Source organism: Patagioenas fasciata, chromosome 22, assembly GCF_037038585.1.
Source record: "Patagioenas fasciata isolate bPatFas1 chromosome 22, bPatFas1.hap1, whole genome shotgun sequence".
Taxonomy (NCBI): domain Eukaryota; kingdom Metazoa; phylum Chordata; class Aves; order Columbiformes; family Columbidae; genus Patagioenas; species Patagioenas fasciata.
The window spans coordinates 771,860-789,714 of record NC_092541.1 but is presented as its reverse complement, the minus strand read 5'-3'; the positions used below and the strand labels follow the sequence as shown (position 1 = coordinate 789,714).

At 58.8% G+C, this 17,855-nt stretch overlaps 1 protein-coding gene across 4 annotated transcripts in view; it reads right to left on the bottom strand.

The window, feature by feature from the left end:
• Positions 1 to 242: 242 nt before the first annotated feature.
• The window catches only part of KCNH6 (potassium voltage-gated channel subfamily H member 6), a 31,310-nt gene continuing 13,697 nt past the window's right edge, over positions 243 to 17,855 (bottom strand). For 2 of the 4 annotated variants that reach the window (XM_071798155.1, XM_065855921.2), the window contains 11 exons: positions 14,388 to 14,599; positions 9,931 to 10,359; positions 8,830 to 9,229; positions 8,340 to 8,539; positions 5,672 to 5,924; positions 5,018 to 5,211; positions 4,166 to 4,265; positions 3,593 to 3,880; positions 3,161 to 3,341; positions 1,868 to 2,066; positions 243 to 1,596 (listed from right to left, as the gene is read on the bottom strand). In XM_071798155.1, the coding sequence (XP_071654256.1) occupies positions 1,309 to 1,596; positions 1,868 to 2,066; positions 3,161 to 3,341; positions 3,593 to 3,880; positions 4,166 to 4,265; positions 5,018 to 5,211; positions 5,672 to 5,924; positions 8,340 to 8,539; positions 8,830 to 9,229; positions 9,931 to 10,359; positions 14,388 to 14,599 (2,744 nt within the window). In that variant the 3' untranslated portion in view covers positions 243 to 1,308. Of the gene's footprint in view, positions 1,597 to 1,867; positions 2,067 to 3,160; positions 3,342 to 3,592; positions 3,881 to 4,165; positions 4,266 to 5,017; positions 5,212 to 5,671; positions 5,925 to 8,339; positions 8,540 to 8,829; positions 9,230 to 9,930; positions 10,360 to 14,387; positions 14,600 to 16,126; positions 16,440 to 17,855 lie in introns of all 4 variants that reach the window. The other 2 variants (XM_065855920.2, XM_071798154.1) reach the window with 2 other exon arrangements.

The following is a 17,855-nucleotide window of genomic DNA, read 5'->3' as shown; positions in this document are numbered from 1 at the left end:
CGCCTCCTCCGAGTGACGGATGGGGAGACGATGGTCACTAATTAACTGAAGTCCCCTTGGCGGGACTGTGTCTGTCTGGGGTCCCATCCTTGATCTATAAGACCCGTACGTCCATTAGCCCCGCACCCCCTGGATGAAGCAACTGGGTGAAGCAACAGGGATCTTTGCAGATTAGCGCCCGTGCTTTGTACCGCCAGGGATGAATTCACGGGTGCTCCCAACAAACACAGCTCTGATCCACATTAGGTGCCAAAAACATCTTTATTAGCAAAGTGTACACTAAAATTCCAGAGAAAGAGATGCTCACAGTTTTACTACTCTCAAAGGGAGCTCGATACGTTACTTGAGCAGGCAGCCTAGGACTGTCACAGCATCTAACCGAACGGCACGGCTACGCGGGCTGCTCCTACGGGGGGTGCAGCGGGAGTCTGCCGGGGAAAGGGCTGGGGAGGAGGAAGCATCTATCAAACCTTTATCAAAAGAGAGAAGCTGGGAGGAAGGGCTGGAGATGAGGTGTCTGAGGCTTTTGGGCGTTCCAAGATTGTGCTTTTGAGTTTTGTGCTTTATGCCCAGGCCGGTGACCAGTTGGGGTTGTCTGGGGGAGTTGTGGGGTGCGTGTTGGGGTTTGCAAGGTGTGATCAGCCTTGCTGGAGAAGTCAGTGCCCTAGGACTCGTGCTGAAGCATGCAGAGGTGGCGGGGGCTGCCGGCCCTTCGTTCCTCGGTGGCGGTCAGGTAGGACAAGGGCAGCTTCCGTCCTCCGTCCTTGTCTCGGGCTTCCCCCCTGCAGCTCCCCCAGTACCGCACTGCGGAGATCTCCTCCTCCTCCACCGCTGACCACCCTTTCTGTGACACCCGCAGGCTCTGCTGGGCCAAGCCCAGTACCAACGCAATGGTCCCTGCTCCAAAGAGCTGGCAGCAAAGCGGCCTCGCAGCCAAGAGCCGTGGATCTGCTCTCCTCCGGTCACTGCGGCTCGCTCGGCTCGCGCTGTTCTTGACAAGAAGCCGTGGCAAGGAAGAGGTGGTGGGTACCGCGTGGCCTGGCCAGCTCGTTGGTGGCCGTAAGAAAGAACTGCTCTGGGTTCGCTATAATGTGCAAATGAAAGCTACTCTATGGGAACCGCTGGAAAACGTTGACCTTGGAAGCCAGCCACTCTACGCTTCCTTTCACGGTGGCAGAAGACAGCTACAAATTATACCCCTGAGCCAACGGCATCGTCCTCCGTCGTACCCTTGCAGTCAAAATCAACATCAACTGGCCGAGCTCGCAGTTGAGGTTCCTCTTGACTTGCTTTGCAGCCCCCACATCTCTAACTTCCAGGAAGCACTGGGTCGGAGAGGTGTCTCTGAATGTCCTGGTGCTCGGAAGATGCCTCCAAGTGCTCGGGGAGGGAAGGGAATCGAGAGCCCCGCAAGAGTCCCTGGGTATTTGGTGCCCTTTGGTGGGGAGGCTCCAGGTTCGGGAGAGGTGGGGAATGGCGCTCCTGCTCTGAGTAGACCGTCATGGTTTCGTCGGATGCCACAGCGCGGTGCATCCCGCTCGATGAGGAGTCCCTGGATTTCAAGTGGAACTTTTCCACCTCCGTGTAGCTCGGGCTCTGGTGGGAAAGGAGGAACCAGGTGGGTTATGGCAAAAGCAAAAAAATAAGGTAGCCACACTCCCTCCTCACCCCATCAGGCACCAAGCCCCAAACTGTTATTTTATGCCTGAGCAGAGGAACCCACTCCCCAGGCAAGCTGGTAGTGTTTGGGATGGCAGCCTGCGCCCCAAAATCTGTGATGGGCAGAAGCATCTCCAGGAAGATCTCCACCCGTTTCAAGACCCATCTGAAGGAGAGCAGCTTGGCCGGGGTGGAAGGGTGGCCCTACCTGCTCCGGGGTCGTCGGCTCCTCGTCCTCCAGGGGCGCGCAGGGGGCGAGCGGCTCCAGGCTCCGCGGGAGGACGCCGTACATAGCCAGGTTGTGGGAGGACGGCGAGATGGGGCTGTACGCGGGCGGCACTTGGGACAGCTGGCGCTGCAGGAGCTGGAGGATTATGTTAATGTCTGACGACATCCTGGACTCCAGCCTGGGGACAGAGCAGCCCAGCATTAGCGCGGCGTGTCCCACCACAGCCAGACCCACGGCCGGGCGGGGGGCACTGCGGAGGAGGCGCCCATTCGGCTGCCCCAGGGTGACGGTGCTTTGCCTGGTGCTGCTCGGTGAGGGGTTTAGCAGAGCTCCAAGCCAAGGCTACCACAGAGGGATCAATCCTGCTCTCATCCCCTGCCCAATCTTTTTGTTCTGTGGAGCCAAACTGGGATCTGGAGCGAGGAACCGAACAAAGCTGAAACTACCCCGGAGGGGGGAAAATATTGCAATGGTTAGTTTTAATCTGGATCGATTCTCCAGGCCAGCTGCCTGTACCGACAGATGGGAGCAAGGCGGGTCGGTGCCAACCACTTTTAACTGAGGAATAGAAGGAAATGGAAAAGTGGAATAAGTCCCTGTTGCTGGGGACGGCACATTGGCGAGACACCGACATGAGTGTGGGCTCTGCGGTGAGCTGAGCTTAACGTGGGCAGCAGCCGTGGGCGGAAGAGCCAGCGGCCCAGGTGGGCTCTGCCCGGGGACTTTAAACCCACGTCTCCGCGGTGGGCTCTTCCTTCTTGTTCAAAAATCACGTCCTTTTTGTATTTAGAGGGCAACAATGTGCACAAGGCTTGTTTGCCCAGGCAAGAGGATGTTTGCAGCTGTTTGTAACACGAAGAAGAGGCTTGCGAAGGGCTCAGGTGGCGAGACTGGGGGTGGTTTTGTGTCTGCGATTGCACCGAGTTCGGAGGCGGCAGCAGCAAAGCGGCAGATCCTGGGGTGGTGGGACAGTGGCAGACGAGGTGGTGGGACAGTGACGGATGAGGTGGTGGGACAGTGGCAGACGAGGTGGTGGGACAGTGGCAGATGAGGTGGTGGGACAGTGACCAAAGTGCTGGGCTGTGGCTGTGACTTGTGGTTTAAGTAGCCACTGCATTTGCAAAGCGCTCCCACCGCCTCCCCAAGGAATTCAGTGTCCCAAGGGTCAGGAGGTGGCATCTGCTGCAGACAGAGCCCTCTGGAGCCCCCCGGGGAGAGCAGGTGATGGCCCATAGCCCACCCAGGAACTCTCCAGCCCCAAGTCCTGCCCACCTGCTGAGCTGGGCCTGCAGGAGCTCCAGCCTGGACTCGATCTGCCCCGGCCGGCAGTCGCTGTGCAGGGGGACGTCCCGCGAGCTCTGTACCAAGGAGATGTGCTGCAGGGGCTCTGCGTGGTGGTTCGGCCTCCGGTCCTCCCAGAAGGTGAACATGTTGGGGATGTCCAAGGGGGTGGCTGGAAGGAGAAGAGAAATCTCAGCGCTTCTGCCTTGCATCCCCCAGCCCCTTTCAGGTAGTTGTAGACAGCGATAAGGTCTCCGCTCAGCCTCCTTTTCTCCAGGCTAAATATGGGGCTCCCTCAACCGCTCCTCATCTCACTTGTGCTCCAAATCCATGGGAGCCGCTTGGCTCTGCCCCAAGACAAGGCCACCGTGCCCAACCATCCCTCACCGCCCTCCGGCCAGCTTGGGCTGCAGCCGTGGCTACCTGCGTAGGGCCGGCTGCTCTCCGCCGCCTGCTTGCCAACCTCCGTGCCGCCGGCGCTGGTGGTGACCAGGCTGAGCGTGGGCAGAGCACAGTCATCCTTTTTGGATGTGGGGAAGGGCTCAGCTTTCGCAGGGCTGCCCGTCTTGGCCTCGTCATCGCTGGTCTGGGAGCAGGGAGTGGTGCTGCTGCCCAGGTCGTCCCACCGGTCCTTACTCAGCGGGTCCTGCGGGTTGGTGAGCTCTGAGTAGGTATGATACTGCTCTGCATCAGAGATGCCCGTGTCTGGGTCTGTGGGGCAGCACAACAGGTTAATTTGGGGGGGTATCACACACGGCAAAATCAGCCCCCACTCCCTCTAGAGTATCTATAGGGCTGGAGCATCCTAAGGAGAGGGAGGAAGGGAGGGAGGAAGGACAGTGTGGATGCCCCGCGGTGGCGACAGACAGGCTGGTCTGCAGGGACAGAGGCGCCAGCAGCCGCCTCTGCTTCGGGGCGCCTGCCGGGGCGCTAATTAAATGATGATCCCGCTCCCCAGCCCTGCAAGCCGGGCCGTGCCGACGTGGAGGGACTCACCGGGCTTGTTGGGCTGGCACAGGGAGTGCTTGCGTCGGCGCGTCCGCCGGTACGTGCAGTCGTACTCCTCGCTGAGCGGCGTGCGGGGAACGCTGTCTGCCTGAGGGATGAGAGCGGCCGGTCACCAGGGCAAGGCTGCCACGTCCCATCCATGGGCGCCATGTCCCATCCATGGGCACCACGTCCCATCCATGGGCGCCACGTCCCATCCATGGGCGCCACGTCCCATCCATGGGCGCCACATCCCATCCATGGGCGTCACGTCCCATCCATGGATGCCACATCCCATCCATGGGCGCCACATCCCATCCATGGGCGTCACGTCCCATCCATGGATGCCACATCCCATCCATGGGTGCCACGTCTCATCCATGGGCGCCACGTCCCATCCATGGGCGCCACGTCCCATCCATGGGCACCACATCCCATCTATGGGTGCCATGTCCCATCCATGGGTGCCACGTCCCATCCATGGGTGTCATAGCCCTGGGTGCCCTGGGGGCTACAGCCCATGCAGCATCCTCCTGGGGCTGTTCTCCAGCTACCTCTGGCTCTTCTCACTGCCCTGTCCCACCCAGTGCCCTGAATTGTTGTGTGAGGGTTGGGGAACTGATATTGTAAGGGTATAATTGCCATGGGGTCCCTTTGTTTGGGGTCCCTCTTTGGGTACACCCAGATCAAGCTGTAGCGCTATTAACAAAAAGTACTTTCATCAAGGAAACGATCTTTTGCTTTATGCAGAAACCTGGAGTCGAACCCTGTTATGGTGGCTGGAATGCGTAATTTCTGTAACACCAGAAAAGTGTCTCTGAAAAAAACACCGTCAACCCCTAGGACAGCCCTGGCACTCACATCTCGCAGGTTGAAGGTGATCTCCAAGTTGCTCCAGAAGTTGTCAGAGAAGGCCGGGTACATGTCCAGCACCTCCAGCAGGTCCTCTCGCTGGATCTTGTGCAGGTCGCAGTAGGTCAGGGCCCTCACGTCTGCGTTGGACTTCCCTGGGCGGGCGTAGAGGCTGATGGGCTCCCCAAAGATGTCGTTCTTCCCTGTGCCAACAGACGGCTCGTTAGGGGGAGGTGGGCAACCACCCCAGCTCCAGATGGGCTGGACCAGCAAACCTCACTTTGGGGCTCATGGACAAGGGGATGCCCAGAAAACTCAACCTTGATTGTGGATGTTGGGGATTATGCTGTGAAAACCATCACTGATGGGGAGACCAAGGCTGGGCAGTGGGTCATCAGTGATGGCTGGGGACTAATGGGCCATGCCCGGCTCTCCTCACTCCTTTGTGGCCTCTCCTGGATGTCTACTGGGATCCTCCATCCCCCGTCCACTGGCGTGGTGACCAGCCAGATGTTGAAGAACAGCCTTCCCTTCTCCAGGGCACGGAGAAGTCTTCCACCCCTCACCTGCCACCCTTTGTGCACTGCCCATCACCCACCACCCTTCACCCATCACCCTCTGCCCCACTGCCCACCACCCTCCCAGAAGGAAGGACTTCTCCACCTAGGATGGCCACCACAATGTCTTCCCGAAGGATCTCAATGGAGCCCCGGGAGATGAAGTAGAGAGTGGTGAGGACATCTCCGTAGTGCACCAGGGTGTCTCCGGGCGGCGCGTGGGTCGTCTTGAACTTCATGGCCAGGGCGCGCAGGCAGCCCTTGCTGGCTCCCCGGAAAGCCTTGCAGTTCTGGAGCAGCGTGCGGTTGAGGTGGAGGCAGATGTCCGCCTGCAGACAGTCGGGGAAGCCCTTCAGCACCTGCGGAGAGCGAGGGAGAGATGTCACCACATCACTGTCCCCGGAAGGACAGCTGTGGCAGCCCTGGGAGGCTGTGACACATGGCATTACATGGTGGGGCCAAATGGGGAGTCCCCAAACCCAAAAAGCCAAAGCTGGGGACACCTTCTGAGCTTCCCCTGGTGGATGTGGCTTGCCTGTCCCTGGCTTGGACCGCTTGTGGCCAGGGACGAGAGCGCTCCTGAGCAACAAATAATAATAATAACTAGATCAAGCGATTTATACCCACTGGTGGCACATCCACCTTTTCATCTTTACGCCCACTAATCTTGGCTGAATGAGAGCACAAACCGGTAACGAGGCGCTGTCCTAATTAAACAGCACCTGCCTGAATGCCAAGAAGCAGCACGGGCCAGTTGTGTGCGGCAACAGCTAAATAAACCCATGGAAAATACATTGTGCTGGACAAAAGCTAAATCTGAAGGTGAAATCAAGGTAAAACTCACAGTACAGAGAAAACTGCTGCCACCAATGACTCATGGTGCCAGGGTAAAATCCACCTGGGCTTGGGTTTTTTTAATGGAGAGCAGCATATACAATCATAGACTCACAGGATGGTGTGGGTTGGAGGGATCTTCCCAGCTTCCCCAGTCCCCCCTGCCATGACAGGGACATCTTCACCAGCTCAGGGTGCTCAGAGCCCCGTCCAGCCTGGCCTGGGATGTCTCCAGGGATGGTTCATCCACCACCTCTCTGGGAACCTGGGCCAGTGGTTTATTATGGTCACCTTTGCTCTGTTCTCACATCCCACTGCTGGCCAAATCCTGGACGAGCAGGCTCCATCATGATCTCACAATCTGGCAGCAATGCCTTAGTTTCCCTACCGGGAAATCAGGCTTGGACGAATTGATCGGGCCATAGGATGATTGATTAGATGATATTTTGTCTCAGCAGGATCCAGCGGGGATCAGTGTGAGCGGTGGCACGTCCAAGCCATAAGCTTAGCTAGTCCCAGGGGATTTGTGACCCAGCCTCCCACTAAGCCAGGAGAACGGCTTGGTAGGGTGCCATGGCTTTACTTCTAGTTATTGCCCAGGGTGTCTCCTCCATGGTGGAGGTTTAACCTGAAGCTCTCCCAGCAGCAAATCCCCAAATGCCGCCCAGTTGTTTAACGAGGTGGCAGCAGCCAAAGACAGGTTGAATTCACACAAACCCGTGGCCTCCTGGTGCTCGGGGATGGAGAAGGACCAGGTCTTAAGAAAAAAAGGAGCATGAGCTGGGAACGAGGGGCTAACGGCCTCCCAGGGCCAAGAGACCGGGAGTACCAGGGCGCATCTCTCTCCTTGTCTCGCCCTTTCGTCCACATTTGTGCTCCGAACCCTGCGGCCATGAGCCGAGTCCTGTCACCCCAGTCCCAGCCCAGGACCCATATCTGAGCCCCCTCCTCGCCCCTGCAGTTCCCCGGAGCCGCGGCACAAGGCTCCCCGCCAGGCTCGGAGACACAGCGCCTCTCCAGCGCGGCTCCGCCATTGATCCCCCCTTTGTTAACAAACAGCTGCCTCTCCGGGCTCTAATTAAAATGGATCGAGGTTTATTTAAATGCCCTCCTTTCGCTGCCGCTGAGAGCGGGATGCGTTTTGCTTAGCAACCGGCGGTGTGGAGAGGAGCTGGATCGATACCGGCTCCGCGGCTCTGTGACACCAACAGGCGCAGGCCTGAAAGTGCTCGGCGCCGATGGGGACTCCGAGCTCCTCACCAGGGCGCTGGCACCAAACCTGCTCTCCGGCCAAGAAATGCCCTCATGGCCCTGGAAAATGTCTGGATAGATGTGCAGGGATGGACAGACAGAGGGGGAGAAGGGGAAAGGGGGATGCAGGAGGTGGACAGTCAGACAAACTCCCAAGTCTTCTCCTGCCTCCTCTCCACCCTGGTTGAAAGGATGGAAATAATGGAATCACAGAATGGTTTGGGTTGAAGGGACCTTCAAAGTTCATCCAGTGCCCCCCCTGCCATGACAGGGACATCTTCACCAGCTCAGGGTGCTCAGAGCCCCGTCCAGCCTGGCCTGGGATGTCTCCAGGGATGGTTCATCCACCACCTCTGTGGGAACCTGGGCCAGGCTCTCTCCACCCTCAGGGACAACAATTCCTTCCTCATGTCCAGCCTCAATCTCCCTGCTTTAGTTTCAAACCATCACCCATTTTCCTATCACAACAGACACTGCTGAAATGTCTGTCCCCATCTTTCTTCTCATCCCCTTTTAAGTCCAGAAAGGCCGCAATAAGGTCTCCCCGGTGCCTTCTCTTCTCCAGGCTGAACACCCCAACTCTCTCAGCCCTTCCACATAGGAAATATTTGGATGGATCCAGAGCCGGACTCCGGGTTGTTCAGGACAAGGTGCCGTGAGGACATGGAGCCTTCCCGCCCCATACTCACCGCGTTCATGTCGATGCCGTTGGTGTAGGACCAGGCATGCTGGAAATACTCCTCCAGGCGCTGGCGCAGGGGGTTGGGGATCTGGTGGAAGCGGATGAACTCCTTAACCCGCAGCATCTGCGTGTGGTAGCGGGCGGTGCCCGAGTACAGGCGCTGGATGATGGCGGAGACATTGCCGAAGATGCTGGCGTACATCAGAGCTGCAACGAGAGGGCAGGACTCGGTAGGACACGGGGAGGCTCATGTCCAACTACACTGGACCTGGAACCGGCAGATTTTCAAAATCTGCATCTACCATGGACCTGAAAGCAGTGGGTTTCTGAAACCTGTCTGTCTGTCTATCCCTCCATCCACTTGTCTGTGCAGAAGGGGCACAGGTGGAGGGAGATGCTCTCTTAAAATCCCGCATGCTCTCCCTGTTTCAACCCAGAGCAGCCCCTCCAACCTCCAAAGCAGGGACGGGGACAGCGGGACACGAGCGGGCACTCACAGCCGATGAGCATGACGCAGATGGAGAAGATCTTCTCGGAGTTGGTGTTGGGGGAGACGTTGCCGAACCCCACGCTGGTGAGGCTGCTGAAGGTGAAGTAGAGGGCAGTGACATATTTATCCTTGATGGACGGGCCGGAGGAGAGGTCGCTGTCATTGTAGCGCTTGCCGATCTGGTCACCCAGGTTGTCCAGCCAGCCGATCTTGTGCTCCATGTAGGGCCGCTCCACGTTGCCGATGGCGTACCAGATGCAGGCCAGCCAGTGGGCGATGAGGGCGAAGGTGCACATGAGCAGGAAGAGCACGGCTGCTCCGTACTCGGAGTAGCGGTCCAGCTTGCGGGCCACGCGGACCAGGCGCAGCAGCCGGGCGGTCTTCAGGAGGCCAATGAGGGTGGTGGTCTGCGGGGAAAAGGGGACAAACCTCAGGGACACGCAGGGGATGAACCTGGCCAAAGGCATGTCTCCAGCCTGGCCGTGCACCACTGAAGGGTACAAACGCATTTCTAGAGCATGAGTCACCTTGTCCTGGAGGTGACATCTGGAACAGGTTAGATGAATCATGCCACAGAAAGGGTACTTTCCCTTGGCTGACCATAAAGGTGACAAGCTCTGGGATTACAGGTGACCAACTGAGAGGAACCAAGCCAAGCCCATATTTCCTGGTGGTCCTCACCTTGCCAACCGTTGCTCCCAAAACAGCTGCCTTGCACCCCATCCCATGGGCTCTGAGCTGAGGTGGGGTCCCCAGGTAGCACAGGAACCACAGAGCATCCCACGACCCCAGTTCCTCAACTGAGCTCCCCGCCTGCTCTGCTGGGTCAGCCCCAACAAGGGGAATGGGTCCAGTTAGACACTATCTGAGAACTTACAGTTGGGTCTGTGTGGCTGTCTGACCCTGCTAAATAAAATCCCAGGTCCCAGCTGCTAAATAAAAACCTATAATGACATCCTTGTCCATCCCCCTGACTAACCACCCCTCTCCTTACAGATCTAACCATCCACTGCTTACATCAAGGCATCTACATCCCTCCCTTCCTCTCCCATCCACCCCCATCCATCCATGAGTCCCCTCCCATCCTGATGGTCCTCCAGGCCTGTACCTCATCAGAGCCGGAGCGGAAGATGAGCAGGTCAAAGGGGATGGCGGCGACCATGTCGATGAGGAACCATCCCTTGAAGTAGTGGATGGCGATCTTGCCAGGGTGGCTCACCACCTCGTCATTGATGTTGACATAGGTTGTACGGAAGTTGATGACAATGTCCACGATGAACATGATGTCCACGATGAGGTCGATGATGTTGAGCGGGTCGCAGGAGTAGCTGCAGTCCCAGTGCTTCTCCTCCACCTGCTCTTCGTTGAGGAGAAAGGCAGCCGAGTAGGGGGTGAAGACGGCTGTGTAGATGACCAGCAGAAGGATGAGCCAGTCCCACACGGCCTTGAAGGGACTGTAGTGCAGGATGGTCCATCGGTGGATCCGTGGCGCCTGCAGCTTGTACTCAGGAAGGACATCAGCGCCCAGGGACAGCACCTGCAGGAGATGGGTGTGAGGAGGACGGGAGACCAGGAGAGCGGTCAGATAAGGCCAGGAGCCAGGCAAAGGGCTCCCACGTGCTGGTGGAGCAGCGAGGAGCATGCAGTGTGTTTCCTACACCCTCTTCACCTTCGTTGCCTCCATAAGTGTTTGTCCAGGAGCCCAAAAGTTGGGCTGCCCACTATGGCTGACACCAAGCTCTGCCCAGCTCCTCGTCTGTCTCTGATGGCCAGAGCACCCTTGGGGCAGCCGTTCACCTGCTTTATGCCCTTCAGATCCTTCCATGCCCGCAGAGGGGAAAGTGCATCCCCAGGGAGGGGGTGACCTGCAGCCACCAACGTGCAAACACCATCTCACGCATGCAGGCACCCTCCCATATTGTCATGTGTCCCCAGATCTGTCCCCCTCATGGGGACACACTCCCATGGCACCAGTGAGGCCCCACACGTGCCAGGCCTGTCCCAGCTCCCCCCTCCAGGACCAACACCAGCTGCTGATGGGCTTTGAAGCCACCTTGGGGACACAATGCAAGGGACCGGGCAGGTTGGGGCTGTCCTGCTTTGGGTGCTGAGAAATGGTAGTTTGAAGGGGCTTTTTTGGAGCTGGGGGCAATGGGATCCTCCCTGCCTGTCCCTGCCACTCTGTTGTCCTCTGTGTGTCCCTGCAGTGCCACCCCCCAGTGCCACCTGTGGAAGAAGGGCAAGGGGCACCTCAGTGCTCTCTCCTGGCACCAAGCCCCCAGATCAAAGGATGCTTTTGCCAGGTTGCAAAGGAGAGGAGAAAGGACGTTCCACATGTCCCAAAGCCACGGTGATGGGCACCACCACAATGCTACAGATCCAGAAAAAGGGCCTGATCCTTCCTGCACTGACACCCATTTTGTCCAAGGGCTTCCCAAGGTCCTCTGGTGCTGCAACCCAGAGCAGATCCAGCCCCACGGCCCCGTCCCACCACAAGCAGCCGCTCGCACGTCCCACAACCCTGGGGACATCGGTGGGTCCCTCGCCCGGGTGTCCCCCTGCTCCTACCTGCCTGCAGCTTGCCCGGCGCCCCAGGCGGCAGCTGAGCCTCGAAGTCCGGGTGTCCCCCATGGGGGTCCCCAACCCCGCGCGCCCCCGCAGGGACCGGGGCCGCGGCATCACCCACGCAGGGACGCATGGGCTCGGCCGGGCGGGTGGGAAACATGCGGCTGCGAAGGGCATTCGGGAGCCCGGCGTGGATTAATCAAAGGCAATCGATGCTGGGGCCCCCGTGGGGACGCGAGCACCAATGGGGCAGCGGGAGCTGCCGACGTCGCTGGCAGAGGGACAGGGGAGGGATAGGAAAAAGTGACCCAAACGCAATCGTTGCGGAGGGGAATGAGGCACCGGCTGGGCTTGGGGACCGGCTCCGGCGGGGATGGCGGGGAAGGGGACGAGGACATCTCAGCGAAACGGTTCATCTCGCAACTCAAATGTGCCCAGCACACCCGAGATGTGCTCCTGTGCCTTGTGTCTGCAAAAACCAGCCACACTCCCACCCTCAGCAGCCAAATCCCCCCATACTGCCTGGCCAGAGGCAGCTCTGTAGGGCCAGTTCTGAATTTGGGGCCACAAATGCTGCTCCCCACACTGGGGCACCTGCCCTGCCCCACATCCCTGCTCCTGGCACCCAGGTCTTGCAGCAGAAGCAAGAGCAGGTCAAGCCCTGTTGTTTTCCAGGCAGGAATGAATAAAAAGCCACGACCTCAAAGACCTGAGGCAGAAAAGGAAAAGAAACAGCCCCCAAAAGAGCATCCAAACCAACGCAGAGCCAGGCGGCAGCTGCAGCCTTGTCCCTCTCTCCCCCTTGGGTGGCCCTGGGGGTCTCTGCGGGTGGCAGCGCCAGGTGTCCCCCATTGTGATCCCGCTGGGTGCCCGGTCTCTCTTCCCCTTCCCCTGCCACTTACCGGCTTCAGCGGCAGCCGCAGGCTCATGGCGCGGGGCGCTGGGCGCCGGCAGCGGGGCGCTGGGTGCCGGGCAGCGAGCGAGGCAGCAGCGGGAGGCAGGAGGAGGAGGAGGAGGGAGGGAGGAGGGAGCCGGGTGTGCGGGTGACACATGGGAGCGGGGGGGCTCCCATGGCCCTGGCTAACTCAGGACACCGCTCGTACCCCGTGGGTTCCAGAGACCACGCGCCTTCCTCTCCCTGTGCTGGGGATGGGGATGGGAAGGGGGACACCGAGCTGGGGAAGGCGGCCACGCCAGAGTCACCAGGGGACCCTCAGGCACAAGAGTCTGGGCAGGATCAGGCCCATGGTGCTGGCTGCAGGTGGGCACTGTCCCCGTGTCCCTCCCAGCATGGATCCAGGACCCCCACCCTTGTCCCAGTCCCTGTCCCCAGTGCCCTCCTGCCCAGCTCCACCACCACCCATGGGGCACTTCGAGGGGACTGGGAGAGGTGCCACCTGCAAGATAGGACCCCAGCCTGGTGGCACCGACCCCGTGGTGTCCCCATGTGCCTCTGGCCGTGTCCCAGAGCTGCAGCCCTTGTGGGCTGAGCCCGGCACACTCGTTGCACTTGTGACCTGCCCTCCCTGCCTGCTCGCTGTGGGGCAGACGACCCCGAACAGCCTGTGGCTGCTTCTCCCTGCCCTCCAGACAGTATTTTTAGTCACTGTGACCAGCGTCTCACCGCCGTCTCTACCTCACCAGTGAATTATTTAGTGGCAAGGAGCGAGGAGCCATGGTTGGCAGGAGGCATGGGGACATGGAGGTGCGGACAAGCAGGACACCCGGGTCCCTCGAGGCCATGGGGAGGAGAGGTCCACCCCATCCCATCCCATCCCACCCCATCCCATCCCATCCCATCCCATCCCATCCCATCCCATCCCATTCCACCCCGTGTGGAGATTTAAGGTGAAGGGAAGATTTGTGGGTGCTGCGTGGGCTCTGCAGCCACCACTTGTCAGCTCTGATCCCATCACCCCACAACCACCTAATGAACGGCTGGTGTCACCCTGCCACTGTCACCCCCGTGGTCCCTGGTCCGTGAGTGTCCCTTGTGACGGGGATGGGCATGGAGGCTGCTTGCTGTCTCACTGGGGCATTCAGGGGCTGATCCTGGGTCACTGTGGTCACCCCCAGATCAGAGGGGCTGAGGTTTTGGGATGAAGGGGACAAGGCAGGGGGACAACAAGCCCAAAAACTGACCCATGCTGTGGGGAGCAGGGATAAAGCTTTGCACCAAGAAAAGAGGAAAATCCTGGAGAACATCCCCTTGATGGAACAAACTGTCAAGCCCAGAGGCTTTTCTGGGGTCACTTGTCTGTGTTTTCATTAAAGTGCCCCTCAGCTGCTGCTGGCAGTTGTGTCCTCAGATGTATTGTCATATCACGTCTTTCCCGTGCCTCAGTTTCCCCACTGTAAGAGCTCCAGTTCCAGGACTGAGGGATGCAGCAGCACCTTTCACACTCACTGATGGCCCCGTGGTGACAGCACGGCGCCGTGTGTGTCCCCCACAGACACCGTGCACTGCCACCAGTGTCCCCTGCAGTGACAGGCAGCGTCACGCGTGTTGGTGACAGCGCAGTGCCACCTGCTGTCTCCCAGGAGATCCCATGGCCCTCTGCATGGCCACCTGTGTTCCTGCTGGGGTCCCTGGCCAAGTCCCTCAGGGCCACCTTTTCCCCCTGGGGGCTCCAGCCCAGCTTTGGGGGCAGGAGACGGTGGCCAGAGCCTCCCCCATGAACGGAGCCACATGCACACACACAAGTACCTGTGTCCCCTTCAAAGCCACCATCACACCATGAGTAGTTCATGCCAGAGTTTCCCAAGCCACAGATCACCAGAAATACTTATTTAAGGGGAAAAAAAAGTCATTTCAGCCATTCAGAGGAAGAGCTAAAAATCAAACAGAAGGATACGGGCATTTCCTGGGCTGGAAACTCCAGGTATCACTGCACTCTCTGCTAAAACTCCTCCAAACCCCACAGGAATGGCTGTGATCCTACCCCAGCAGCTCGACCACCACCCCGCCGCTGCCTCGGTGGCATCTCACCCACCACGTACCTGTGTGACCTTCTCGGTGACGTTCTGGGTGCGCTCCATCACCTTGTGGGGAGCAATTATCTCAATCTCCGTGGTGGAGCCCGAGCGGTGCTTCTCCAGATTGAACTCCACGAAGTTGAGTGTGAACTGGGGGATCTGGCTGATGGTCCGGTACTTCATGAGGTCCGAGTCCGAGGTGGAGTTCGGAGGGTTGGGTTTGACGTGGGAAGTCTCTGGAAGAGGATGGAGAGGAGCGTTGAGAAGGGCAGTGTGAGCAGGAGCCAATCTGCAGAGCCCTGACCTCAGTGTAGGACATTCAGGAGCTGGGGACCACCACAAGGTGCCACCAGAAGGTACCAGTATCTGCCTGGCCATGAAGGCTTGGCTTCTTCCTTGGGGGGGGCTGTTTTCCAGACATATCACCCATCTTTTCACCATTAAACCTCCTTCAGAGCAGCTGCCAAATCCTGGAGACACCCAATATTCTTTGCTACCCCTGAAGACTGTGGCGGGTTGGGGACCAGCCCCAATGAGACCCACCAGAGCGAGAAGCCAACACTGGCAGGAAAACAGATGAAGGAGGAGATGGATTCCCTCCACCCTTGCATGTTTCAGCACGCCCAGCACAGCTCCTGAGCTGCTGCCTTGGGTTTTGGCCACTAAACTGAGCCAGGAGCTGGATTATATCCCCACTCAGATGTTTCCTCCACCCCCACACTCCAGGGAGGGAGGTCAGAGCTTTCTCTTGAAGAAGAGCTCTAGTGGGGCTGGATCCCAGCAGTTTTCCCTTGGTAACCCCAGTGCAGCACCAGGAGGAAGCCCCAGAGGTGGTTGGTTCAAGGTCAGGCTTGTGGCCGTGTGTGGCCATGGAAGGGAGCATGTACCCACAGCCAGGGCTGCAGGATCAGCCCCAAGCACCCTGACCAGAGTGTCCCAGCCTCTCCATCTCCCACAGCCAGGGCAGGGTTACATTGTCACTTTGCTGCCCCTTCTATCCCTCGCACTCTGACATTGACCCAAGAAGTGTTGGTCACTTCTTGCCCAGAGAGGTGGTGGATGAACCATCCCTGAGACATCCCAGGCCAGGCTGGACGGGGCTCTGAGCACCCTGAGCTGGTGAAGATGTCCCTGTCATGGCAGGGGGGGCACTGGGGGAGCTTTAAGGTCCCTCCAACCCAAACTGTTCTGTGATTCTAAGATGATTCTGGGCGTCACAGGCAGGTGTCTGAAGACATTGGGAAGGTGCCCAGTTAGCACCAGCCATCCTGCTGCCACCCTTCTCCTCCCTGCTCATTCCCCTTCCCTCCCTCTACGTTGTGTCCCCTCCTGAAGGTCCGTAACCTGCGACTCTTTGAGGATCATGATCCCCCACCCCGTTTTCTCAAGCCAGACACCGCAGACTGATCTCTCTGAATCCCCAGTGCCTGAGGCTTCTCTTCCCTGACCTCCATCTCACTGGTCATCATCTTTCTCATGAGAACACGAGGTCTGGATGTGATGGTATTGGGATGCCCCTCATGTGGGGCAGTCAAACGCAAACTCGCGCGGTCTCGCATCTCACAGGTAACACCACGGATGGCTCTACCCAAAGAGCAGGACCTGCCTACGCGCAGAGACCAGCGGGTTTTGGGGAGAAGACCCTAACTTATCTCCACTTTGCAGTGCAGGGTAAGAGACCTCCCCCCAAAAACGCACCGGGGCCATCACCCAGGACCACGGCTCCCACAGTAGCACCGGCAGCTCCGGGGTTTTTCCCCTACCTGAGTTTGCCCTCCTTTCCCTGAATTTTCTCTGGAACTCAGACCTCGCAGCCTCAAAGTTGTCCAAGGAGGAGACCCTGCGGAGGCTGTGGAAGCTGCCCCCGGGGCGAGACCGAAAGAAACCCCAGGCAGAGTACGACCCGCGTGGGCCCACCAAGGGAGGCTCTTGTTTCGGGGACGAGTGTTGTAGGGTGGGATCAGCCTCCAGGCTCGGCCTCCGCTCCTTTTCCAGGAGGGATTCGGTCTCTGACTGCACACAGTTCTCCTTGGGCGATGTCTTCAAGTCCCTCAAAATCAAGGAGTCACCACCAGGCTTTAAGACAGCCAGGAGAAAGCGTTTTATTAGAAGGAGTCCTCGCGTGCTGGGGGGAAGGAGCGGGGAGCCGGGGGAGGTAAGAGGAGGAGCAGAGGGCTGGGAAGTGCTGCGGTTCCTGAGGTCACCTCCAGCGGGGACCAGGACCTGCTTTGTGGTGGGGTGACCGAGTCCTGGGGACGTGGCAGCTCCTAACAGCTCCTAGGGGAGGCTGCGGGGCGGTTTGGGGGATGCTGTGCAGCTGGGGAGCAGGCCAGAGCAAAAGAGAGGAGAGGAGACCTATGGATAGGCTTGTCTGGAGTACCTGCCTTGCTGTGAGCTTTTCCGAGGTGTCCCTGTGTCCCACACGAGGTCCTGCCCTTCCCTCACCAAGGGCAAGGGCTCAGGCCACCACCTGGGGTCCTGTGCTGGTGTCTATGGGAGAGGACGCGCTCTGCACCAGCAGGCACTGGAGGAGCTGCTGGGCTTGCAAATCTGGATGTATGTGGTTCTCCTTCTCCTACACCAACCCTCAGCCACCGCTAAACCTTTTTCTCTGGACACCTAAAGAGTTTCCAGCCTTTAACGACTTCTGCAACGGGGTGCACAAAGGAACCACCTCCTGGAGCAGAAACCTGTTGGTCTGTACCCATACCAGCCATACGCATGGGAGGGACTTCGGCACTTCTCACCATCTCTAAGGACTTTATTGCAGGTTTTAGGATGGGGGGCCTGGCTGCTGGGCTGCCCCTGCATCTGCTGGGCTGCCACCCCTGGAGCAAGCTCCACCAAAGCGGTGGATCACCAAGTTGTCCTCAAGGCACATCTCCCATGTGTGTCCACCTGAACCATTGCAGCTTCAGCTGGGGGCACGCAGAGCCTTCAGTAACGCTACACCACGTCTTCAGCTTGCCACAAGCACAACCTCTGAGAAGACAGGCACCTTTCACCTCCTCACATCTGCAATTTGGGCAAGCAGCTTGGTCCATGCTGTCCAGATACACCCAGCACAGTGAGAACCTGGTGCCTGGGGATGCGCCAGCAGAGCAAAAGCCTCCTGCCCACAGCCCTGCGTTGCAGAAAACAACATCTCTGCCCGGAGGTACCTTGAACCATACTGACAGTCAAGAAGCCACCAAGAACAGCAATCCCTAAAGAGGTCCAACCAGCACCTTCAACCTCACTTTCCATCACAGCAAGCACAGGCTTTGCTGCAGGACTAAGCCAGAGCTGCAGGTCCCTGCCAGGAAAACACGGGGAAACGTGTGCAGAGTTAGGTTAACGCTTGCACTCCATGATCTTGCGGGTCTCTTCCAACCAAAATGATTCTATGTGCCCTTTCGAGGTTTGCCTGCGAGTCCCTGCTCAGAGCAGACCCTCTCCAGCCTGTGCAGCCACCAGTCCCCTCCTTGCGGTGGGGACGACTCCCTGGAGTTC